The sequence below is a fragment of the Propithecus coquereli genome, unplaced genomic scaffold (genome assembly GCF_000956105.1).
Source record: "Propithecus coquereli isolate 6110/MARCELLA unplaced genomic scaffold, Pcoq_1.0 Scaffold113, whole genome shotgun sequence".
Lineage (NCBI taxonomy): Eukaryota > Metazoa > Chordata > Mammalia > Primates > Indriidae > Propithecus > Propithecus coquereli.
The window spans coordinates 4,457,261-4,484,115 of record NW_012135303.1 but is presented as its reverse complement, the minus strand read 5'-3'; the positions used below and the strand labels follow the sequence as shown (position 1 = coordinate 4,484,115).

Below are 26,855 nucleotides of genomic sequence, written 5' to 3'. Positions count from 1 at the left end.
CTTTAAGGCCGCAGGTTCCCCACCCCTCTGCCAGACACTGTTCCAGGTACTGAATATGCAGCAGGGAAAAAAACTAACAAAAAGACCCGCCCTCCAGGAGCTTACACTCTTCTGAGAGAGAGACAGTTAGCAAAATAACAGATAAAAGACACAGTGTGTTAGCAAGTGAGAAGTATTAAGGAGAAAAAAATAAAACAGAGAAGGAGGGTAGGATGCAGGAGTTGCAATTTTAACTATTCTGGCCAGATAAGACTTCTCTAAGTAGGTAACATTTGAAGAAAGTCTGGAAGGAAGTGAGGGAACCCTCATAGCTGAAAATGTAAGGAGAAGGAGCAAGTGCAAACGTTCTGAGGGCAGAACACCTGGCCTGATGAAGGGACAGAGCAGAGGCCAGCCTAGTGGGGCAGGGTAAGCAAGGGGAAGGTATGGTGGGGATGGGGGCAAGCCATGCTGAGCTTAATGCTGCTCAGCCTTTACTCTGCATGAGAGGAGATGCTGTTAGGGAGGCTGGACAGAGGAGGTGGGACATGCTCTTTCTGAGGTTGAGATGGGCTCAGTCTGGCTACCGCATTGAGAGTGGCCCGCAGAGGGGAAGGAAGGAGCACTGAGCCCCGCCAGGGGACTCCTGCCATCCTGAGAGGTGGTAGTGAAGGGGCCAGGCTGCACCAGGCTGCTGGGGTGGAGAATCGAGTGGATTCTGGATACATTTTGGGAGAAAAGCCAACGAGATTTGCTGACGGATGTGCTGTGGGTGTGGAAGAGAGAGAGGAGTCAAAGCTGACACCCGGCTTTGGACCGCTGGAAGGGTGAAGTGTGAGGTGGCCATTTTCAGGGATAGGGACGACCTCCTGAGGAACAGAGAACTTTTCCTTTTGGGGGTCCTTTTAGGGGGCTTAAAAGGAGATTGGATATAAGAAGCTCAGTTTTGGACAAATTAAATTTGAGATGCCAATTTCACATCTAAGAGGTAAAATCGAGTCCCCCAGATATGAGTTTGGATTTCAGAGGAAAAATCCAAGCAGAAAATGCCAACTTAGGAGCATTGGTATAATTATGATTTTTAAAGCCATGAGACTAAATTATGCTAAATTAATCCATACTGAATGATCAATGACAGGTGCCAGCTTATATTATCACTTGCCCCCCAAAAGCCATCTAATTATAAAATTCAAGCATTAGCCAATGTAGTGAGTATCTTTTTGGGCAAGCAGACCCCAGAACTCCTGAAATCTCTCTAGAGGTATCTCCCCTGAGACCTCATATAAGCCAGGAGGACAGGTGTGCACACGAGCACATGTACTTATCATTTGCCCTTAGAGGATGGCAGAGAACCCGGAAAAACGAACGCTGACCTTTTATGGAGAGAGGGTTACCTGGATCTCCCCTGGGACCCTCAAGGATCTCCTGGAACTGAAGGTGAAACACCCCGAAGCCCCTCTCATCCTGGGCAACACCTCCCTGGGTGAGTGATCACAACGGTTCTAGTTCCACCATTAGTGCTGAGCCGAACTTCCTGTTCTCAGGCAACAAAAGCTACTGCTGAGGGATGAAAACCTCATCCTTTACAACAAAGCCAGTGGCCTCCAAAGCTGGATGTGCAGATGCACTGGTAGTGTGTGGGGTGATCCCTTGAAGTGTGGGGGGAAAGTATTAGAGGGTTTTTTAAATCATTTAAGTCATCATGTCCTTTTTAATTTTGTTTTTGTTAATTATTTAATAAACGTAATGGATTTTTATAAAATACATGTGGAGATATTAACAGTACGGTGCACCCTCATTTACCACCCACACCCACTTTAAGCATGTGAGCTTTATCAAGAACTCTGAAGGCCCCATGGGCCTTCCCTTCCTTCTCGAAGGTACTCATTAGCCTGAATTTTGTGCTGGTCAGTCTCTATTTTCATAATTTTACCACATATTAATATATTTGAATCGTTAGACAATATGTCATTTAGTTTTGCACATTTCTGAACTTCACATAGACTGACACTGTGTTATTTTTCTGCAATTTGCTTTGCTGATTCAAAATTTTTTTTTTTTTTTTTTTTTTTGAGACAGAGTCTCACTCTCTTGCCCTGGCTAGAGTGAGTGCCGTGGTGTCAGCCTAGCTCACAGCAACCTCAAACTCCTGGGCTCAAGTGATCTTACTGCCCCAGCCTCCCGAGTAGCTGGGACTACAGGCATGCGCCATGCCCAGCTAATTTTTTTTATATATTTTTAGTTGGCCGATTAATTTCTTTCTAATTTTAGTAGAGGCAGGGTCTCGCTCTTGCTCAGGCTGGTCTCGAACTCCTGAGCTCAAACAATCCGCCCGCCTCGGCCTCCCAGAGAACTAGGATTACAGGCATGAGCCACCGCGCCTGGCCTCTGATTCAAAATTCTTGACCTGAGATTCACCGATATTGTTGCATATAGCTGTGCGCTCGCCCATTCTATTGCTGAAACACAGCTTGCTAAAACAGCTCCAGCTATTTCCAAATTTTGGCTATTACACATATTCTTCTATATGTCTCCTGGTGCCTATAGGCAAGAGTGTTTTAAGAGCTTATCATCCTTTTTATTTCCTATTTTTACATAAATGTAGTGCATACGTAAGTAAATAAATACATATATTGGGAAAGCATGCTCTATAAATTTACTTGGCAGTGGTGTGTGACCACTGCTTTCACATCTACACACATTCATTGTCAAGCTTTAAAATTTGTATATGAGTATCTTTATGAGAAAATTTCAATGCAAAAAATAGGGAGGGGCATTTTCTCTTTCCTAACTGTCTCTAAAATGTATTTACTCTTCAGGACCTGCAATGAAATCTGAAGGACGATTTCACCCAATTCTCCTCTCCCCTGCCCGGATCTCCGAGCTGACCAGGGTGACTGAAACAAGTGAAGGTGAGTTCCTGGTGTCGATGAAGCAATGCCTGCACTAAACTTCTGCTTGCCAAATAACTCACAACCTCCTCATTCGTTTATCTTGTCTGGCCTATTTCCAACTCCGCATCGTTTTTCTAGTGTGATATTACACCCCCACCATGAAACTTTACTGTCAAACTCTTTTCGAGAAATATGAAGTATCCAAATTATATCGTTCAAGACCTTGCCGTCACTTGCAGAATGCTTGCCTATAAAATGCCATGATGCCCCAGAGACAATGAAATTGCAGTGTCACTTTGACAGGATGATGGTGAGAGAGAGCAGATGCTGTCCATCAGTGGGACAGTCAATTCCATGGAGGGGAGATGTTTGCAAGGGCAAAGTAGGAGAAATATCACCTGGCGCTCACATGCTACTTGTCTTATGGGGACAGTGATAAGGGGCTAAGTGGGACAAAGGCCCTGCTGGGCAAGCACTCCTCGTCACCTAATATGCCCTGAAGAGCCCGCTATGGCAGAGTACTTGTACCAGGCAAGGTGGAGCTCACCAAGTAGGAAGAAAACATGCAGGACTTGGCATTCAAGATGCATGGCAAACCCTCTAACAGAAAGAACCTTATTTCACTTCTTTCTTCATCTGCCAAGCCCCTAGTCCTTATATGCATGCATGTAAGTGCTCAGTCAATGGCTGAAGAATGCATTAATGGAAAAATAAATGAACGAGTGGATCAGAAAGTGGAATGCAATGGGAGGCAGTGGTGATGATGACGTCCTTAACTTAAGCAGCAGGGAGGTTAACTGAAAGCTGAAGTCAAGATGGACTTGGTCACCATGTGTTTGTGGGGGTCCGTGGTAGAGAGAGGGGACCAGCCACGGCTGCATCACTGCCATCCAGGAGTCCCACCGTCCTGGCCTCTGACCATCATCAGCCAAACTTACACTGTGCTGCAGATCAGCAAGCCTGCCCATGCCTGGGCTGACCCTCCCATTTGCAGGGACCCTTCCTAGGTTTTGCCCAGCACAGGGGTTTCAGAGCCTCAGTCTCAGGACAATTGAGGTAGCTTACCTGAAAGCCATTTAGAAAAACAGAGGAATGTGCTTAGATTTAACAGAAAGCCTGGTGTTGGCAGAAGAGAGAGGAGAGGAAGAGGGAATAGTAGAATGGGCGATTGGGCATACAGACAACCAGTCCAAGCAGAGGTACAGCAGGAGGCCCTGGCCCAGCTCTTCACCCCAGGCATCATTTAGTCTCTCTGTTTTCAGACTTCTCTTGAGCACTACAACCTTGCCCTCAGACAAATCTTAAGTAGATGAAAATCAGCTGCTCAGTTTGAAGGAAAGATCATCCCTCCCCGTCCCTGAGCCCCTATATCTATCTGTCCCTGAGAGGGCCCTTCACAGCACAATTCAAAATCCTCAGTATAGCCCAAATCTCTCATCTTACAGATGAGGAAGCCAAGATGCAAAGGAAAGTGGACGAGCCTGAGGTCCCCAAGCTGGCTGGGGTCGGGTTACAAGGTTTCCCACTTCCAACTCAACACGCTTTGCTTTTCATTACTGCCCCTGCACTGCCCCCACCCCCGGTCCACCCCACAGCCCGTCCCCCTGGCTGTTTGAATGGACTGCTCACTTTGGTCTCTGCGGCCACAGTGGAGCCAGATTCTGACATCTGAGGAAACAACGCGCTTCCTTTGGGCCTCTTAAAATTAAAGCGTGAGTACCCTCTAGTGGCTTCCAGGGAAGTTTCTGTGATCCTCAATTTTTTCCTTAGGCCCAGAAGAGTGAAGGACACTGGCAGGGGCGGGGTGCACTGGAGCCAGATGTGCCCCCTCCCCCACGCTGGCACCCCAGGAAATGAATTTCTTCAATAGCTATAATTTTGATTTAAACATTTGTTTAAATTTTGCTGTTCATCCATATCATGTACATGTTGATTCCGCATACATTTTACTTCTCAAAATCTTTGGTATAGTAAGTGCTCCAGAAAGTCACTGCATGTTTATCCCCTGGACCCATGAACTCTGAAAAGCATGGAGTTAAAACGTAATGCTTTTTCTCAGAATCGAAGTTGAAGCTCTTTCCAATTGCACAAAAGCTAGGTGTTATGGTCAGAGATGGAATAAAACATGAATAGAACTACAGTAAACAGAATTTTCTCTGTGTGGCCTAGCACAAAATGTGTCCTGCCTAGCACAAAGCGAGGTGGTAATGTGAGCAATGGAAATAGGATTGTCTAGCTTCAAACTGGGTTTGAAATCTTAAGAGGACTCAGGCAATAGAGTAGACAGCTGGCATTTCAGTCCCCACTGGTGTGGGGCTGCCCTTTTCTACCTATGTCATGTAAGAGGCAGTGATGCTTGTCTGTGTAATGCTTCTGACCTTAATACTAATAGTAATAATAATTTTTTGTTTATGATTTCTTCTCTAGTAATAAGGCTTTGGGTCTTCTCCTTAGGGAGAAAGAATTGTGTAACAGGAAACAAGCTTGGTTTCCCTAGCATTCCTGCAAAGATAAAGCCAGGATTTTTGCAGAAGTTAAAGGCCAGCCTCCAACGGAACCTGCAGGGATAAGGAAGCAACAGAACGGCTGATGGGTCTGAGATGGGCTCAGATCCCATGTCACCGAGTGCCTTTTAGGAGACACTGAAGCAGAAACAGGCTGAGACATTCCAGGGAGGAGGGACAGTTTAGCTGCTCGTAGGCAAGATTTGCTTGGCATAAGGATGACAAAGAGCAGTGAGTGGTTTCCCCATCAGTGAAGTCAGCTGGGATGGTGGGGGTGTTGAGTATGCTGTCAGAGGTGGGAGAAGTATGGCACCAAGTACATTTCTAATATTGATAAAATACAACTATGTGGGAGGGTGAAATAATCTCGAAGATTAATCCACAAAAGAAAAATCAAAGCCCAAACTGAGAAGTGATAAAAACAGACTAACCCTACTAGTGCTGCCAAATCAAAGTCTATGTGAGTGTTTCATTCTACAAACCCCAGGAAGACGAAGAATTAATTTTTTTTTCTTTTTTTTTTTTGAGACAGAGTCTCACTCTGTTGCCCTGGCTAGAGTGACTGCCATGGCGTCAGCCTAGCTCACAGCAAACTCCTGGGCTCAAGCGATCCTCCTGCCTCAGCCTCCCGAGTAGCTGGGACTACAGGCATGCGCCACGCCCGGCTAATTTTTTCTATATATTTTTAGTTGTCCAGATAATTTCTTTCTATTTTTTTAGTAGAGACAGGGTCTCACTCTTGCTCAGGCTGGTCTCGAACTCCCGAGCTCAAACAATCCACCCGCCTCGGCCTCCCAGAGTGCTAGGATTACAGGCGTGAACCACCGTGCCCGACCTAAGGATTAATTTTAAAAGGCTGCCTAAGTCAGGTCCTGATGGTTTGGGTGACTACTTCACATTTGAAGATTGATCTGAACCCTTTCATCCCTACTGAAGAGAAACCCTGAAGCTCACACCAATATCCTGCCAATCCTCATCAGTATAGCTGCAACAGTTGTTAAGATTTTGAGTTACTCCCCTGCCAGGTGACGAATAGCATCGCCCCAGTCCTCCCGGATGCTCACCCGTTGCTCCCTTGGCCCCTCCCTGGGAATCCCCAACTTCCTACTTCCAGCAGTGCCCAGGTAACCACCCTTGCATGAGCATTCATTCCAAGTGACCAACGCCCCTCACGAAACTGATGAAGATTTTGAGTATCAGGTGCAAAACCTGCAATCAAAGTATTATTGATTTTAGACAACAACCTGGGGAATTGAATGAACTTTGCCATTATTTTAATGCCGTCAGATTATCCCCATTAATCGCAAAGCAACTTTGCATAGCTTCACCAAGGCTGGTCAGGAGGGGGTCATGGAAAGTTCTAGTAGGATCTGCCACCTGCAAGTTTCTACTGTCATTCCTTCTCTCTAGCCTCTATTTCCTTGTGTTTGTCCAAAGAAGAGCATGGGCCAGCCCAGGGTTTCTCAGCCCTGGCTGCACAGAAGAACAACCTGGAGAGCCTCTTTTAAAGCCCCAGGGATTCTGATTTAATTGATCTGGGAGTGGGGCATTTGTGCTGTTGGTGAGTTCCCAGTGGTTCTCCGTGCAGCCACCATGGATGGTCATTGCACTAGCTGAACATGAGGCCCTGGGCCCTGCCATGGTTACAATTCAGCTGCTCCTCCCATGTCACGAGTAAAAGCAATTTGCATTCCAGGACTGACCATAGGTGCTGGCTGCAGCCTGGCCCAGATGAAGGACGTCTTGGCTGAAAGGATATCCAAGCTCCCAGAGGAAAAAACTCAAACGTACCGAGCCCTCCTGAAGCACCTGAAGAGTCTGGCAGGCCCGCAGATCCGGAACATGGCAGTATGTCCCCTCGTTTCAATCATTTTCAACCATTTCACCTAGTTCTCAATTTCATGGAAATGTTGGAATATGCATTGGCAGAATCAGTATGCAAAAAGATCTCAGCAGATTCAAACAACAGGCATAATTAATATTTAAAGTTAACGGACATTATTTAATAAAATATTTAAAAGAGAACTATAAATCAAGTTCAACTGAGTGGCTAAAACAGCAAAACAGCTGTGAAAAGGAGGGTCTGGTTTTGCAAATTTCATGATAAGCCTGTCAAAGAAGTTAATTTAGTCTTAGGCTGCATTCATGAAAGTATAGTATCTAAAACAAGGACGGTAGCCTCCTCTACTCTGGACTGTTCATACCAAAGCTGGAGAATAATGCCCAAATCTGACAAGTACACTTTCAGGTCTGGCTGTTTTCAACCTCAGGAGAAAACAGAAGAGACATAGGTAGCGTTTCAAAATACACATGCTCCCTCTCCTACGTTCTCCAAATGGTGTATTAGAAATCCTTGGGATGTGGGAAACTGGGGGGAGACATACTTCCTTTGAAAAAGCTCTCGAGTGACTCCAAAATGTTCTCTCCCCAGTCGGGAGCTCTGACTAAACACCCCAGAGCCTGGCAAGGAGGTGGCGGCAGGAGAATGAAGGGGTTGGAAACCACTCCAGAAAGAGGAGTGGGGAGGAGGACAGTCAAAGGGAACATGAGAGCTGCCTTCAAATATTTACAGGCTCCTGAAGTCAGATGTGTCATTACACATGATCACATACATAGAAGTATGACCAATGGGTGAGAGTCCAGGGAGGCAGATTTCAGCTCAGGGGAAACAAAAGAACTTTGAAATTGAACTGTGCATAGAGGAATGGGGTTCCCTGTACTCGCATGTGTTCCAGCCCAGACCACAGCCACCTGGGAGGTCACTGCAGGTTCTGTCACCCTGTGGGGAGGGGAGCATTGAGTTAAATGGCCAGTCTCTTCCCTCCCAAGTCCTGAGATGCTACAGGCTCCATCAGATCCCAGTGAGGTCCCCCAAGGAAGGCACAAGGGCAATACTCTGTCAACAGCATGGATGCCTCAGAGCTCTGACATGGCCTGAGTGAAGCCTGGCCATCTCAGAGGCCCCCAAGAGGTGAGGCTGAGAGCCTGTGTGCTCAAGGAAGAGTGACATCTCTGCGGCCAGCCCAATGACCATTGCACTGGGGTCAAGACCCAGTGTGGTGACTCAGAATTGGCCACTGACCCTCTCTGCTCGGGTTTGACTCCCCGGCCTACCACCTCCTAGCTGGGACCTTGGTCAGGCTTCCTGATTTCCCTGTGTCTCAGAGTCTTCATCTGTACAGTAGGGATAATGGCCTCCATCCTGCGGGGTTGTTGTGAGGGCGCAGTGAGTAAATGTGTGTCAGGAGGTTAGACACTGGGTGGAACGCACCCAGTGTTAGGTAAGTGCTCGTTGCCTTCAATTCCCTTTCAATCCAAAGGCGCCAGTGGAAGGGCATCCTCCCCACCTCACTGAACTGCCCCAGATTCTTCCTGACCCTTTCAGAGCCACCGAGGGGACCATAAGCAGGTGCTGGTGGTGTAGAGAAGCTGAGAGATAGAATGAGCTATAACTCTCTCTCCTCAGTCCTTAGGGGGACATATCATAAGCCGGCACAGCTACTCGGACCTCAATCCAATTCTTGCTGTGGGCAGTGCCACCCTCAATCTCACCTCAGCAGGTAAGCTTTCTCAGAACGCTGGGAAGAGCTCCTGAAGACCTTCTATTTCTTTTTTTTTTTTAAGGAATTGCTTTAAGTAAGAGCCCAGGTCCCTGACTTTCAACTCATGGGGAGTTCAGGCTCATGGGGGAAGGCACGCTGATGCAAGGGCAACCAGTGCTTCCTTCTGAACCACACACATGCACACACATGCACACATGTGCACACAACCTGGGACCACACGCTCAGTTAGCCCACATGTTAGCTCATGTGTTTTCTTGGCCAATAAATGCCAGGGTGGTGTGCAGAGGCTGGGGAGAGGGTGAGATTGCAGTGAGCTCCCTCCCTGTGGCCTGAGGGGCAGCTCCCTGCTCCCTCCTCCACTTCACAGGCCTCCCTCCACCAACGTGCAGTCTGCGGCCTCCCCACGGCACCCTCTAGGTCACCCCCACCCAGCTGCTGGGTAAGAAGCCACAAGTCTGGTGATGACACACAGTGGACATGCAGACGTCATGGGTCTCTGGGGGAGGAGGGCAGTGATTGACTTCAAATGCTGGCTGAGAGGAACATTCCCTTGGGGTGGCTCCCCACTAAACCACCCTTCCATCTCCCCCGAGTGTCCAGTGCACTCACACTGCCTCCGTCGGCTCCATGGATGCCAGCACCCCCTTGACTGGGAGCTAACTGCGTGCCAGGTTGTGCTGGACCCTTCACACAGCTAATCTCTAATCTGCTCCACCTCCCAGCTGGGGTCACTTGCAAAGGGAGGAGTGGGGTGTTGTCTTAGTCTATTTGTGCTGCTGAGACTGGCTAATTTATAAAGAACAGAAATCTATTTCCTCACAGTCCTGGAGGCTGGGAAGCCCAAGATCAAGGCACCAGCGTCTGGTGAGGGCCGTCTTGCTGTGTCATCCCATGGCAGAAGGCAGAAGGACAAAAAGAGCAAGAGGGATCCAAACTCCCCCTTTTATAATGGCAGAGTCCTCTTGGCCTAATCACCTCTCAAGGGTCCCATCTCTTAATACTCCCACAATGGCAATTAAATTTCAACATGAGTCTTGAAGGGGACAAACATTCAAGCCATAGCAGCTGTGAACCTGTGGTCTGACCTCCCAGTGGGCATGCCTACCTCTCCTCCCCAGCCCTAAAATGCACCTCCTATGGGTGACATGTCCCACAGGGGTGCCGGGGGGCGATGGCAATCTCTACCCCAGGTGGACTTCCAGGGAGCGTCCAAGCAGGAATGGCATCCTGGGTGCCATCTCCCTCCCTGAGGTGCTTGCTGGCTAATGCAACGCAATCCCTCCTGGCTGGGAATTTAGACTTGTAGAGGACAGACTTGGTGGCCCAGGAAAAGTGTTCATCTCCCCACGGTCCTCACCCTATTTGGCTTCACATGAGGCCACAAGGCCATGCCGGGGGAGGAAGGGAAGGCTCACCCTGCTGTCTGAGCCAGGCTTTTTCTCGGTCCCCCAGGCGCGTGGCCTGGGATGACCCCAGCTAACCCCAAAGTCCAGGAGAGGAGAAGGCAAGACTCCGGGGCACCAAGACAGTGAGGATGGCCAGGTCTCCATCCAGGGCCTTCCACTGCAGCAGCAGCAGGAGGAGGAGGAGCGGCAGCAGCGCTACTGTTCCTCTCCTGGGGTGTTGGTTGTTACCACCTGCTGAAGGTTTCTGCCTCCCCAGCTCAGCCAAAGCCATCTCCACCCCAGCACGGCCTGGCTCCAGTGAGGACAGTAGATCGGCCTGCAGGCCCGGCAGCAGGGCAGGGCCACGCAGAGGCCAACAGGGGCTGCTCTGGGGCGCCCCTGCCTCCCTCACAGCTACACCCACATTCCAACCAGCACAGCGCAGATCGTGGCAGGATCGGGGCCGGGCAGAGTCCCCAGACCATACTCTGATCTCACAGCACCTCCTGTGGCACCACACACCACTTTGTAAAGCCGGAGGGTACGCTCTGATCACCAAGAGGTGACAGCTGGGCCAGAAGGAGGCTTTGAGAATTGTTCACTTTACTTTAAAGGTGTAAGTATCTGTCTTAGGAGCTGACAAAAGCAACAAGAACAAAAACAAATCCAACTATTCAAACTTGGTCAATAGTGGAAACAGGCTCTGTCTTCGCTTCAGTTACGCCCTTAACGTGAGTGTTCACAGGTGATCATGAGCGTTGAGCGGGTTCTGTTTAGTTAACCAGCCTGTACTGAAAGGTGAAAACCACACGTTCTGTGAGACAGAGGAGACCCGTCACGGGGCGTGTGTGCTGATAAGAGAAGGGTGAATGTCAGGAAGCAGCTGCCACCCCCTCCTGTGGCAGGGACAGCACCTGTGACTTTGCAATGGACTCAGACCTCCGCGTCACTCTGCAGAGAAAACTGGCCTTTCCTTCTCCACTGCCAGCGTTCAAAAGTACAGAATAATCTCACTGTCCTTGTTGTCACTACAGAAATGTCATTTTCTTCCACAGAAGGCACGCGGCAGATTCCTCTAAACGAATATTTTCTTGCTGGCTTGGCAAGTGCGGACCTTAAGCCAGAGGAAATTTTGGAATCTGTGCATATCCCTCACTCTCGAAAGGTAAGAATTCCACTGGTTGCTTTCGACAGTTATTTTTCCCTTTTCGTAACTGAGTACAGTCATCTTTAGAAATCTACAAACAGATGGAAGGCTGCCCTGTAGACCTGTTTCCTGTCCCACCGCGGACAGCCGAGAGCAAGCAGCTGCGGGGTGTGGATGGGGGGTTGTTGTTTCAGCTGTGGGGTGGGGCCTGCGGCGGGCCTGGGTCATGCTTCCACAGCCCTCGTGTCCTCGGGTTGAAGCTCTCTGGCTGTGGAATGGCTTCTCCACCTGACCCACAGGGAGACAGAGGCTAAGGCTCGACCTCCCCACTGCCCACTCTAGCCACCCCCAGCAGTTCATAGGGGCAGGACAGCCTCCAGATGTTTGCTAACCCGGGAGCCCTGGGGTTGACGTGGCCACCCAGCCAACTACAGAGGTGGCCTTCTGTCCACACTCCCTGCTCCCTGTGCCTCTCCCAAAGCTGTACCTGAATCCAAGAGGTCAGTCTTTCCAGAGAGAGGTGTTCAACACACACACACTTTACAAGAAGCAGGAGCCAGGAGGCAGCTGGGTTTTGGAGGAAGTCTTGCGTTAAGTTATGCTTTCAGCCATGTGTGGTCTTCATTAGGTTTTCCTTAAGAGTAAAAACTTTAAAATGTGCTCCCATTCAAATCTATATAAAGACAACACAAAAACGGGCAGGCCCAGACATGAGCACCCTTGGTGGCAGCGCAGATGGAACTGTACTTAGGGGCACAGGCCATCGTCATTGACCCCACCTTGGTACACCCAGCGGTCAAGGCGCCAAGGGGTCGGCTGGGGCAGCCATTGTCCCCTCACCCCCGCCCGCCACCGCCCCTGACTCTCACTGCTGATACAAGAGTCCCTAGTCAGCTGCTGGAAAGTTCTATCGGGCTCCCTTGTGAGCTTTGCCAAATGGAAAATGATCATTTCTACAAACCAAGAAATGGGTTTGTAGAAACCCATTTGTACTTTAAGCAAACCACCTTTAAAAGCCCTTGTGTTAGGAGGGCTCCTCATCCTCACAGGAAAAAGGTCTGAAGACTGGAAGGGAGGACACCAGGAAATACAAGTGCGCAGAAACATTTCCACAGCATTCTGTGCAGGGGCTCCTGGCCTCAGAGGGAAAGCGCACGGTGGTTCCTGTTCCTTGAGGGTGCCAGGGCCTTGAGGCTGGGCCTTGGGGAGGAAGCCATTCTCACTTTGCACGAGAAGGCAGCCATGGTGTCCTGTAATTGTGCCAGCTGTTGCTTGGGTCCCTTTAGATTGAGTCTAAGTGATTAATTAGTGACACCAAGAAGCATAAACCATGCTCTTAGTTTTGGCATAGCAGATAACCCAAATGGTTTTTGTCTCCACAGTGGGAATTCGTGTCAGCCTTCCGGCAGGCCCAGTGCCAGCAAAATGCCTTGCCCCACGTGAATGCCAGCATGCGAGTCCTTTTCAAAGAAGGCACAGACAGCGTTGAGCACCTGAGCATCGCCTATGGAGGTGTTGGTGCTGCCACCGTCAGTGCGCATAAGTCCTGACAGCAGCTCCTCGGGAGGTAAGCAGAGCCCTGCACCCCAGGGTGAAACTTGACATTGAATGAAACAAGTGGAAATTTGGCTCTGGCAAGTGTCAGGAAAGCCCTGAGAAGATGGAAACTCCTACATGAAAATCACTGCTTGTTCTTTCTGTAATTTTGCTGAGTGAATTAAACCTCATTCAACTTCGATTAATTAGATGCCACTCTTTGGGTGAGGGATATGACAAAAATAGCCCAGGCCTGAGTCCAGCCAGCAGGTGAACTTTTCCCATCTGGCCCTTGTTCCCTTATGCAGATCAACACCCCAGCAAACCCACACTGGGCAGGGTCCAAGTGGCACCTGACACTCGCCCGGCTGGTGCCCTCCTTCCTCCCTCTGTAAAGGCAGTATCCAGGTCTGAGTCCTATCCAGTTCATAATGGAGTTGGCCCTAAGGGTCTATTTATTTAGTACCTGGTTCTAGCAGGTCTGGCTCTGGAACGTGTCCATGTTCATGGTGCAATGGAACAGGTTCCATTCCCACCCTGCCATGACCCTTGGGCTACTTGCTACAGCCTCCCCACACCTTGGTTTTCCTAAGGGGCTTGATTGGGAGATTTCTAAGTTTTCTTCCAACTCAAAAAAGGAAACTCTGGGGTCTCTAAAATGTCACCATCCTATATCTAGCTCATGCCATGCAATTGAGACTGCCCTTTAACTAGTTCCTTCCTGCTCCTGCCCTGCCAGGCGCTGGGACGAGCTGATGCTGGATGAGGCTTGCAGGCTGCTTCTGGACGAGGTTTCCCTCCCAGGCTCAGCTCCTGGTGGCCGGGTGGAATTCAAGAGGACCCTGGTAGTCAGCTTCCTCTTCAAATTCTACCTGGAGGTTTTGCAGGAACTGAAGAAGCTAGTGAAGCTAGTCTCTGTGCCTGTAAGTGCTCTGATATATTATTACAGTTTCCTAGGTTTACTAAGCAAAGAACCACAGATCGGGTGACTTAAACAACAGAAATGGACTATCTCACAGTTCTGGGGTTAGAAGTCCTAGAATCTAGATTAAGGTGTCAGAAGGGTTGGTTCTTTCCAGGGCTGTGAGGGAGAATCTGTCCTAGGCCTCTCTTCTAGTTTGTGGTGACTTTCTGGCGGTCTTTGGCATTCCTTGGCTTGTAGAAGCATCACCCCGATCTCTGCCTTCACGAGGTGTTCTGTGTGCACGACTGTGTCCAAATTTCCCCTTCTTAAAAGGACGCTAGTCATATTGGATTAGGGCCCATTCTAACGACCTTATTTTAACTTGATTGCCTCTGTAGTAAAGGCCCCACCTTATTTGGATAAAGCCACATTCCGAGGTACTGAGAGGACTTCAACATAAAAATCTGAGAGGGACACAATTCAGCCCACAATGTCTTGCTTTTCTGTGCTCCTTGCAGCTGTAAGCTCACAGCTCTCCCACTGCTTTTGCAAACTGTCCGTGTGCAGCCTGTGCACAGACCCCTGCTCTCTCGTCCCTTGCTCTGAGTCAGGCCTTGTCTGTCCCCAGCTGGCCATTCTCCGGAGTCCAGCTCTGAAGGGCTGCATGAAGCTCAGCAAGTTCACTGCCTGCCCTGAGCGCTGAAACATCCTGGTGCACCTGCCTCAGGTGCACAATCTTTCCTTTTGAAATCAACTTTATTGAAGTTCAATTTACATACGATAAATACTTCTATTTAAATTCGGCACATTTTGACAGATGTGTGTACCTGGGTAGCCACCACTGCGTGCTAGGTACACATTTCCATCACCTCCAAAGTGCCCTGTGCCCCTGTCACTGTCCCACTGCTGCACAGACAACTACTGTTCTGCTTTGGGGCGCTGTAGATTCATGTTGTCTATCCTGGAATTTGACACTCAGTATGAAATGCAAAATAAAATTTTGTTTTTCAAAAAGACCAAAACTGATGTATACGCTAAAATTTAAATAGCTTTCCAGATTTTTTTTGTTGTAAACTTCTGGATAAGCTAAGCAAAGCAAAACATTCTCTCTCACCCTCTCTCTCTCTCCCCCTCTCCCCCTCCCCTCCCCTGACCATGATTACAACTCTCACCCTACCTCGTACCCCCATTCCCCAACCACAGCACCCCAATATCCCGCCATTCCTAAAGCATCTGATTTTCATTGTCGCAAGCAAAGACCCTCGCCTTGCTGCGGTTTAATTTCTGAATCAAGACACTTGATGAGTGACACCCAGAGCAGCTTTCCCAATTCTACTGCTCTCCCACAAGAGCTGGGGGAAAAAACAGGATTTGGGCCCTTTTGTATACAACAGACTCACGTTTATTCTGGGATGGCTTATCCAGCCATAGCCTCCTTGCTTCTCCTGCCTCTGCCCAGCTCCCTGGCAGGCCTCTCCCTCCTGGCAGGGCTCTCCCTCCTCAGGACTGAAGGATCAGATTCAAACCAGTCAGTCGGGTCCTTGTGATGGGGGTGGAGGACATGCAGCAGACAGGGAAAGGGAGCCCTGGCAGGTAGTGTGGGTGTTGGTTATCCAGGCCACCCTGGGTACATTGGCTGAGTCATTGTCACATAAGCCAAGGCCCAGCTTCGTCATAGACTAACCGGCTTATCTTTATTGTTTTGACTCATCTCTCAGGACAGCCGTCGTCACCCTGACATTTCAGACCGATTCCTAAGCGCTCTAGAAGATTTCCCGGTCGCAATACCCCAGGGAGTCCAAACGTACCAGGTCAGTGAGTTTAACTTAGCTGAAATCTGCAAACCAGAGCATGTGAGCAAGCAAGCTTTTCAGAGCTGTGATCTTCAGGTCTGACTTTCTAGTAGGTCCCAGCACATTGGCTCTTTGCTGAGGCTGAGTCAGGGAGATGCTGCGATCTGAGGACAGACCTGAACTGCCGCTAGATGGACCCAAGGCTGAACCATCTGACGCGTCTGTAGAATAATAACTATAGCCTCTTCAAAGTGATATTCTTTGGGCATTCTTTTATGTTTACTCAGAAGAGCCCTGAGCTGGAAAGTTCGGCTCCCAACCCTGATTGCAAATATTTCCTATCCAGGCAGCAAATGAGAGCCCTGCACGTTACTGAACTCACCATTTCTGGAAGGGCAGTTTAGAAGTTATTTATTCTTGCTAGAGCACACCCCTCCCCAACCCCACCTCCACACACACACACACACACACACACACACACACACACACACACGCAAACACACACACGCACAGGCAGATCTCCCTGAGAAAAGCTCCAGAATAAACACTTCCCCATCTCCTTATACTCCCAGTGATGTTGTTGTGCCACCCACAGGGGCAGCCAGGACACCTTAACCTGGATCTGGTGGGACTCGCTGCCATCCCTCAGAGGCCCTGACCAAGTTGACACTCGGGCTCTGGCTTAGATTTTAACCTCCCGCGCTGGGAACTGTATTCACTTTAGGCCTTGTCACAGGGTCACTTTACATGTGGACAGGTTGACCACTGGAAAGGTAAGCAAACAGGACAGGGAGACACTCTAGATTCTTGAAGAAAGGAGTACACAGCACCACTGGGAAAAAGAAGATGCCAAAAGGAGAAGTCGGGGTGCTCCTTCACCCACTTCACCATTTGGACAAAAGATTGGCCCCATCCGAGGCATTGCCACATAGCTGGAATGACAATTCCCCATTCTGGTCACATCATCAAATTGTCACACTCACCATCTGACTCACTCCAGGGCTTGCTGCCCTGGGCAGACCATCCAATTTCTCAATTCTCAATCAGGAATGTTGGTGATTGGCCAGGCCACTTGTGAAAATTTAAAGTTTCTGGGGCAACCTGTCTTCCTCTGTAGAGTGTGGATCCTCACCAACCTCCCCGAGACCCAGTTGGACGCCCCATAATGCACCTGTCAGGTCTGAAACATGCCACTGGTGAAGCCATATTCTGCGATGACATCCCCGTGGTGGATAAAGAACTTTTCATGGTTTTGGTGACCAGTAGCAGGGCTCATGCAAAAATCATGTAAGTAAATGAAAAGCTTTCAAAAGCCTTTCAAAACACACCTGGAGATTCCCTCAGAGGGATGTACTCATTCTCCCGCAATGTCTTGAACCTAACGAACCTGAAACGGAAAGAATAAAGGAAAGGTCACCAGCCCCAGGAGGAAGGGAGAGCATCTGGAAATGACTATCATGAAAGAGAGAGTGAAAATCACAGCCATGGGCCCTTTGCCCCCATCCTAACCTCACAAAACCGCATCTCCCTGCGGCAGCCTCAGGCATGGCTCAAAGGAGTAACTGTTACAGGGCTGACACTCAGCTGGTGATAAAATGGTCACTTCCTTACTGCATGGTAAGCGGCCCTGTCCTAAGCTTCATGTCCCTCGCCACAGCCACAGACCCCTCCCCCCCACGCCAGCAACTGCAGTGATACCTCCTGGCCCAGCAGGGGCTCTCCTGGCCCCCACTCCGTGGCAGGTTCATTCGCATTGGTGAGGGCCTAAGCTGGATTCGTGGTCACATATTTTTGTTTTCAGCCATGCTCTATCCCTCCCTCAGGTCTGATGCCCTTTCAAAGCTTGCTGATGCCAACTTCTTAAATATTTCTCTTTGTTCAGATCAATTGACTTCTCTGAGGCCCTCAAACTGCCAGGGGTGCTTGATGTGGTAACAGCTGAAGACGTTCCAGGCACCAACGGTGCTGAAGATGACAAACTGCTGGCTGTAGATGAAGTACGTAAGGGACACGCTTTCCCAGATGACTTCATGCAGACAGTCACCGAGGAGCCACCACCTCTAGCCAGCTTCCCAGCGCTTCCCAGAGCTTCCTGCTGCGGGAGGGAGAAACGCCAAGCCTTTGAATGAAGATGCCCCAATATCTTTATTCAGCCCTACTCTTCTGGAGTCAGGAAATAACACAGTAAAAGGAAACTTATGACAGAAAAGCGACAAGTCCTAGTTCTGCCGCTGTAAGCTCTTGAGTTCATTCACCCTCATCTAAGGAGTAAATGCAAGGAACTGATCTGCATCAGGATAGAACACTCTAGAAAGATCTAGAAAGGAAAGTATAAAAAATATGGCCAGTCCCTCTTATTGACACTGAACTTCCTCCTTTCCTGGACCCCCCCCCATGTCCCACCTCTTTTCACACATTCCATTTTCAATAAAGTTGCTCTTGCTGTCTTTGACCTTTTAATTCTAATTCAGCAATCACTGCTTGAGCACTTGATTTTGAAGCCAGGCTGCCTGTGTTCACGCTCCAGCTCTTCCCCTCACTAGCTGTGTGCTCTTGGTTTCCGTCGGCTGTGAAAGGGGAATAATCACAGTACCCGCTGCACCGTGTGGTTGTGAGATTCAGTGCGTCAGTACACGCAGAGTGCCCAGGCTGGGGCTTGGTGTGTAGAGGCTTTCAGGAAGGGTGAGCTGTCTTTGTCACATCTCAGGGAGTCCCACGCAGACTGTTTCCTCTCCAGACACAGAGTGAATCACTGGTCCTTGGGTTGAACGTCAGATGAAGAGATTGGCTATTTAGGAGCTGTTAGTCTGCTCTGGCTGTCATAATAAAATACCACAGACTAGGTGGCAACAGAAATTTACTGTATCACAGTTCTGGAGGCTGAGTCCCAGCTCGAGGTACTGGCATGTTTGGTTTCTCCAGAGGCCTCCTTTCCTGGCTTGCAGGTGGCCACCTTCTCACTGTGTCCTCATACATGCAGCCTTTGCTCCGCTCGACAGCATCCCCGGTGTCTCTCCTGCTTCTTGTAAGAACACCAGACGTACTGGAACAGGGCCTTACCCTTATGATCTCATTTAACCTTAATTACCTCTGTAAAGGCCCTATCTCCAAATACAGCCAAACTGGGGGTTAATGCTTCAACATATGAATTTTTCAGAGGGACACAATTCGGTCCACAACAGAAGCCACGTTGTACAAAACAATACTTTGCTTATCTTTAAACTCTAGAATGATACCATGAAGGTGACGCATGTGAACCAAGCCCAACAGAGGACACAGTAGATTCAGGTTACAGCCAACCTCAGGTCCACTCTGGGGCTTACGTTCACTGAGTCAAATGGCCAGTGGAGCTGTCCATATTGTTTAAATTATCTTCTCAATAAAAAATTATTTTAAATTTTAGCCAAACATGTGTAGTCAAACGTGATTCCAACGTGTTTATTATTGCTCAACAATAACATCTAAGACACCAGCCACTGGTAAGGTTAAGCTGAGCCTATTCCCACCCAGAATTTTCTGCTTCATGTGTGTACTTTCCACAGGTACTTTGCGTGGGCCAGGTCATCTGCGCTGTGGTTGCAGAGACAGATGTACAGGCAAAGCGAGCAGTTGAAATGATAAAGATCACCTACGAAGATCTGGAGCCCGCAATCTTCACCATCCAGGTAAGCAGGGCTAGCCGGTCTCTCCCTAAGGCTTTAGAATCAATAATACTTTGTAAATATCTTAATGCAAGATGAATTTGGGGATCTAATATTTTCTCGTCACTGGCTTCCTCTAGAAAAATCAGCTTTCTCTGGAAGATATTATTTGTATGACTTGAAATTATCTTTGGCTTCAAGGAAAAGGGGAAAAAAATAGAATAGAAATTTCTCTCTTACGTTCAAAAATCTAGCAGTGGTCAGTCCAGGGCTTCTGTGGAGTTCTATGTGTCAGGGGTCCAGCCTCCTATCTAGTCGTTCCATCATGCATGCTTTCAATTCTCCAGGTCACATTTTGGTCCACAATGGCTGCTGAAGCTCTGGCCATTAAGTCCACATTCCAGACAACAGAGAGAATGCAGTGGTGAAGAAGTGTGTGCCCCTCCCTTTAAGGACACTTCCCGGTCCTTAAAGGGAGGTATGTACATTGCACATCCATTCCTACATCTCTCACATGCCACACCGAACGGCAAAGGGAGCGAGGAAAGGTAGATTTTATTCCAGGTGGCCATGTATTCACTAAAAATTGGGGACTCTATTGCTTGAGGAAGATGAGGAGAATGCATACTGTGAATGATAATGTTTTCAAGGTGGAGCCCAAAAGCAGCAGCACTTTTGTAGTGGAATTTCACAGAAACTTCCATGCTCGTTCCTGGGTCTGGATAATGTAATTCAAGTGGTATTTCCAGGGAAGATAATGGAGCGAGAATAGAAACTTTGAATGTGGAGTGGGGTTTGCAAGTTCTAATTCAGTAAGGGACGGGTTCAGAGTAAGCAAGCTAAGAAAAGCTTACTTGTTTATACGCATATGACAGACCATAGAAACTGTTCAAAGGCTTTAGTGAACCATTTGAGCATTTTGAAATATAACTAAAAGGTTACTCAATCTACATTGCTCAATATTCCAAGTGTTTAAAAAAAACAAAACCCACATGTTTCTTGATCTTTCTAAACCAAATCAACTCTGCTCTAAATTCCAATTTGCCAAGTTTGGAAGAGGCCTGGGCCATTTTTCTTGGCTCATTCCCCTTCTTGGGTTGCACTAGGTTGTTAATATGAGCTTTTGAAATTTCCATTGTAATCTCACTTTCCTCGAGGGGGAGATGGCACCCCGAGGATGCACCCATAAAATAGTCTGGGACTCAGAATGGTTAGACATCCAGAGGTCTCTCAGAGCAGGACTTTCCAGAGTCAGCAAAAAAATTCTGTGACCAAAGGCTGGTAACAAAATAGTCATATAGACCAATGCTGATTAATTCATCTATTCACTCATTTATTTATATGATTATATATGTGAGAGGCAGTGTAAGGTAGTGGTTAAAAGCACAGGTCCTAGAGCCAAAAGACCAGATTTGAATAGTAGCTATGCCTCTTACTAGCTGCGTGACCTTAGGCAAGTTACTTAACCTCTCTGTGCCATGGTTTCCTCATCTGTAGAATGGGGTAATAATAATAGACACATACATCGTCGGGTTGTCATAAGACTGAGTCAAAATGCTTAAAGCACTTAGAACAGTATGTGGCACATAGCACTCACTAAATATAGCATGTTATAATAAGATTATATTGTCTTATGACACATTTACAGTGTGGCCATATACTCCACATGTAAAAGATGACTTATTAAGATCTTAGTATAGCAGAAAATGAAAAATTCTACTATATTGTTCATTTTCTATTGTTTTGAGAAATCAGGTACTCATCATTAGGCAAGATGTTTCTGAAAACCAAGCCTGTGAACACTGCCTCCATCACTCATTTGCACTGTGACTTTAAACTCTCTGAGCCCAGTTTCTTCATCTACGAAATGAAGATCATAAAAGAATTCATGTGAGAAGACATGTAAATACACTGCTATTGTACAGTGCTTATTAACACAAAGCAAGCACTCAATAAATATCAGCTGTTCTCATTAGCATCATTAGAACGAAAGGTTATGGAATCTGAGGCTATTGGAGTCTACAAATGCAGGAGACAGATGTCATTCTCAAGTGTGGAAAAACACTTGGGTCTAAAGGTTAAGCAAGGATCAGTTGTCAGTAAGCCAGTCCACAGAACCGCAGTCTTTATGTGTGAATCAGTTCATGTTATAGTCAGAAAAAAACACAGAACAACAGCCTCCTAGAAAGGGTCCTGTGAGATTATGCCAAATACCCGGAGAAATGAGCACAGTTCCTACAATGCCTAATGGGCTTTCTTGCCCCAGAGATGTGTAAGGACTTGTGTTTTCTCCCTTAACACAGCCTCAGTTTTTTCAGATTCCTGAGTTAGAGGTTCTTGTACACAAGCTACCAAAGTAAACTAACACAAGTGTTTTCTTCAGGGAGAAGGTGAAAACAGAGGGCACGAACCTCACCTATAATGCATTTGGACTTATCACCTGTTTGTGGAGATTCACATTGAAAATGAGAAATTAGTATTTATCGTCCTAGACCATCATGGTGTCCCCAGACCTCAACTCTAAACATAGCTTTCTTCTTAACATTTTTCTTACCCTCTTGCTGGTTTTCTTCACAAATCTAGAACATTCCCTCCGACATCTCTTCTCTGCAGCGAACCTGCTGCTCTAGTACTCCCTTGCTTGCATGGCACCTTTCAGGTGTCCCCAGAGACAGTGAGCTTCAGGAGTGTGCTGGCTTTTGTTTAAGAAAAAACTGCCAGTGGAAGAAAAAGTAGGAAGGATTGGGTTTTGTGCTTTTTTTTCTGTCATTCAGGACGCTGTAAAACACAATTCATTCCTATGCCCTGAAAAAAAACTTGAACAAGGAAACATCGAGGAGGCATTTGAAAAAGTCGACCAAATTGTCGAAGGTAAGCTGCTCAGGAAACTCTTTGCCTGAAGAGTTTATGGAACAGACACCAAGAGCATGTGATTTCCCCTCCGAAAGACCAACCTCTAAAGTCTTGGTGCTTTGCCAAATTTCTCTTTCTCTCAAATTGTGTGTGTGTGTGTGAGTGTGTGTGTGTGTGTGGGTGGGTGGGTGGGTGTGTATTTTGCTGTGTTTTGAGGTGGAGTTAAGTGGTAGGGAACAATAGAATAAATGAAAGAAAAATTCCTAAGATTTTAGTTAGTCAAAGACAGAGTAAGGAACAGAACTTGGCACTTTTAACTCGTCCAGAACTGTAGTCTCTGGTAACGAATTGCCACAGGGCAAATGCCTGGTTGCTTGGTCAGGATAAATCCAGGTCAGCCGGTCCACGTCCTGATTGCTTTGCTTTTTTTTTTTGGAGACATAGTCTCTCTCCTTCACCCCAGCTAGAGTGCCGTGGCGTCATCATAATTCACAGCAACCTCAAACTCCTGGACTCAAGCAATCCTCCTGCCTCAGGCTCCCACATAGCTGGGACTATAGGCGTGCACCACCACGCCCAGCTAATTTTTTCTATTTTTAGTAGAGACGGGGTCTCGCTCTTGCTCAGGCTGGTCTGGAACTCCTGAGCTCAAGCAATCCCCCCGCCTCGGCCTCCGGGAGAGCTAGGATTACAGGCGTGAGCCACCGCGCCGGCCCTAATTGCTTTTGAGTTCCCCAAAATGGTGGCTTTAGCCAGCACACACCTTCAGGAGCTTCCTGTGCTTACACTCAACAGGAGAGGTCCACGTTGGAGGACAGGAGCATTTTTACATGGAAACACAGAGAGTGCTCGTTATTCCAAAGACAGAGGACAAAGAACTGGACATTTTCGTGTCAACACAGGATCCAGCCCACGTGCAGGTGAGGCCCAGGACCACCCTCGCCCCTCACCCCCCAATTCCATCATGGCGGTCGATCCCCACGGACTCGCGGTGGGTAGCCATTTTACCTCAGAAACTTAGGATCCGAGCGTTAGACATCAGTAGAGCTGCTAAGAGACGGCAGAACGTTTTCATTTTTTCTAGTCTTGTCAAGTAAATAAAAGAGCAGCCACAGTCACTTAGGTCTGAAGAGCACGTTCATTCGCATCATGCTTAGATGAAGTCTGTGCTGGGATGACACCACTGAACTATTTCTGCACTTCATTTTCCTCTGAAATTATCATTACAGATAACCTTTAGAGTCAATGCATTACTTTCATTCTCCGGTCACAAAGTGCTCTAGGTTTTAGCTGCAAATACAGCATCTTCTTTAGTAGGTTGTCAGGAGTTTGCTGGTTTTCACCTCCTTGGGATTTTAGGTCCAGGCATTTCACCAGGAATTCAACTTCTGACAGAAATCCAGAACTCTGATAGTTTTCCCTCCAGAAAATGCCATTTTGTCTTCTGGAAGTGATGCTTTGTTAAGATTAATGATGTTTATAAACCAAATAAAACCCTGCAAGAGAGAGTCAAACTACCTCTGTTGTTTTTACAGGTAGACATGAATGGATTCTGCTGTGATGTTGCATTTCAAGAAACAAAAGCTTCCTTGCCATTGCATTCTCACATGCCTTCCCACTGTCTCACTTTTACAGAAAACGGTGTCCTCTACTTTAAACATCCCCATCAACAGGATCACCTGTCACGTAAAACGCGTGGGTGGAGGTTTCGGAGGGAAGGTAGGAAGGCCGGCTGCACTCGGGGCAATTGCAGCTGTGGGTGCTATCAAGTAAGTACGCTTGGGGAAACGGAATGGTATAGAATGCACAGAGCTGAGGGCAAATCAGTGGCCTGAGAGTCACTTGGGCTGCCGTCATAAGCACCTGTATGTCCTCTTAGGCAATTCAGCCTCCAGTCTCTGTTTCTTTATAAAATGTAGCTAAAAATACCTGCCCTCCCACCCTTTTAGAGTTACTGCAAAGGTCAAATGTGCACAGGACTGTGAATAAGCTAATACGCTGTAAGAAGGAACAGTGGTATCTTTCACTGACTATCTCCAGGGATGGGGCTGCCCCACTCCTGAGCTTCAGGGAAGGTGGCTCCTGAGGGGTAGGGCAAGTCACCCTGCCCAAGCGGAGCGCTAAGAGCAATATTGCTCCTGAATTTTCCTTCCCACTCTCAGCCCCACAGCAGAGTGGGGTGAGGAAAGAGGGGAGCTCCATCCTCTGCCTCCCTGCACCTGGGAAGGGCCCCCTCTTCAAAGTCTGCTCAATAGACAGATGACTCATTTGCAAAGACGGCTCCCGGCCAACCTCCCCAGAAGGCTCACTCCTTTGCTGTTCATGCCTCAGCATCTGTGTTCACTTGGTGCTGGCTTCTCTGTCACTCGTTCATTTTCTATAGCTGTTTCTTTAGTAGTTTTTCAGAGCTCCAATCAGCCTGCAAAGTTCACAGGTCCTGCTTCCTTTGACAACTTTTGTGTAGCTCAGAGCTAGGTCCTGAAGCACTCAGACATGTGTCTTAGTCCTCAATGAGAGGCAGGAAAAAGCAGGATCTGAACCCAATCTCCAGTTCTTTCTCTCTATTCACACCCACCAGGGACCCAGAAAGGGATGATCAATTCGTTGAATTCCCAGCAGGCCTCCTGCCTTTGAGACTTCTCAAGCCTGACTGCACGTTAGAGTCATCTGGGGAGAATTTACATCCCAATACCTAGGCTGCCCAGTACTGACCCAGATCAGTATTTTTAAAAACTTTCCCTGTGGTTCCACTGTGCAGGCAAGTGTGGGAACCAGTGACTTAAGATACAACCCTGCTTGGCACACAACTGTCATGCATTAAATGATCCCGAAAGCAGTGTTCCCAGATCTCTTGAGAAGTCATAGACATTCCTGCCTCCCCATGTTAGCCCCACGGAATCAGGATTACCCAGGGAGGGACCTGGAAACCATACATTTAACTGATGTTCCAGGCGTCCTCACCATAAAAGACCAGGGAACCCTGTGCCAGAATAACAGTTTTCAACATGTGTCTGAAGACACCTGCATCAGAATCATTGAGAAAAACACAGATTCTAACTCCCACCCCCAACTCTACTGAATCAGAATCCCAGTAATGAAGGCCCAGGAATATGCATTTTCACCAATGCTCCAGATGATTCTTCTGCACTCCAAAGTCCAGGAGCCTCTGCCCTAGAGATACAGAAAGGCTGAGACTCCTTGCTACCTGAGGGCCCAACTTGACCAACATAGCAGCATTCATGGGTGAAACTGCTAAGCCAGACATCCCAGGATGAGTGTTTGGCCTTGTTTTTCCAGTAGTGTTATTAAGTTTCATTTATCTGTTCACTTTGTTTCTCCTTTGTAGCTAGTGGAGAAGATAATGTGAAATGGCTGGATCTGGGTGAAGGTCATATTTGAAGCCATAAGAATACAACTTAACTGCGTGTGACATTAATACCTTTAGTTATATCTCCAACCATTGATTTATAGACCACAGAGACAATAATTTAGTCATACATTAATTCACATCAGTGCCTAGCATGTTGTATGCTATTATAAAATTGATATGGATGGATAGATGGATGGTTGGATAAATGAGTGGGAGAGTTCTGGGATGGATGGGTAGATCAGTGGGTAATTGATGGGAGGGTAGATGGTTAAATGGGGAGATGGATAAATAGGTGGGTGAATGGGTAGACAGGTAGACGGATGGGAGGGTGGATGGATGGAAAATCTGACTAAGATTAGTTTTCTTTAGAACTGGTCGTCCCATTCGTCTTGTTCTTGATCGTGAAGATGATATGTTAATAACTGGGGGAAGACACCCATTATTTGGAAAATATAAAGTGAGTATTAAGGATGAAATTAGTAAAATACTTCATTTTGTTCAAATGGCTTTGTCCTTTTCTGTTATTTTGACTTTGCTAAATTCTAAAAACAATCCTAGCACCTAAAATATTAAATGAGGATGTGGTGTATTTGAATACTCATAACATTTTATGAGGAGCTTTTAATAAATATAGTGTATAATTATGAATAAGTTTGATGATAAAAATATAATTTTAATGATAAAAACACTACTTGAAGGAATAATGATTTATATTAGTGGTTCCTCAAAAAAAAAACCAAACGAAAAACTGAAAGAAGCTACAAACATTGTTATATCAAAATTTCTTGGCTATATAAATTTTTCTGTAGAAATGTTTGGAAACAATTTGACTACTTTAATTGCAAAATCATTTTTTACAAGTGTTTCCACCAAGTGGTTATGAAAGTGTTACAAAAGCTCTTTGCAGATAGGAAAAAAGAATCCACTAAGGAGTGAATTTAAAATTGTTTCAAACCACATTCACTGCATTTTTATGTAATAATAGTATAAACACTATTAAACACTATTAAAAATACTTGCTGGCATCTAGTTGACAACAATACTACTTTTCAAATTTTGAGTTTTTAGGATCATTCTAATGTAATGCAAAGCATATCAAATATGCTTTATTTGGGAATTGTTTGTAGCATATACACAGATTTCCTATCTTACATTATTAAATTATTACCTTATTAAATTATTGTATTCCCTGTATTACTAAAGCCACAGCTTTCCACACCACAGCACAATTTTATTTTTTCCAATGGCATTTATAATTTTTATAATTTCTATACCTCCCTATAGCT

The 26,855-nt window shown here is 47.1% G+C and overlaps 1 protein-coding gene across 1 annotated transcript in view; it reads left to right on the top strand.

The window, feature by feature from the left end:
- Nucleotides 1-26,855, top strand: part of LOC105819061 (aldehyde oxidase 2-like) — a 74,095-nt gene that overhangs the window by 16,430 nt on the left and 30,810 nt on the right. Inside the window, 15 exon segments of the mRNA XM_012655227.1 lie at nt 1,318-1,462; nt 2,799-2,891; nt 7,074-7,225; nt 8,844-8,937; nt 11,381-11,490; nt 12,855-13,039; nt 13,748-13,931; nt 15,631-15,723; nt 16,823-16,992; nt 17,588-17,702; nt 19,248-19,370; nt 22,121-22,217; nt 22,995-23,119; nt 23,835-23,968; nt 25,939-26,026. Coding sequence (XP_012510681.1) covers nt 1,318-1,462; nt 2,799-2,891; nt 7,074-7,225; nt 8,844-8,937; nt 11,381-11,490; nt 12,855-13,039; nt 13,748-13,931; nt 15,631-15,723; nt 16,823-16,992; nt 17,588-17,702; nt 19,248-19,370; nt 22,121-22,217; nt 22,995-23,119; nt 23,835-23,968; nt 25,939-26,026 — 1,908 coding nt within the window.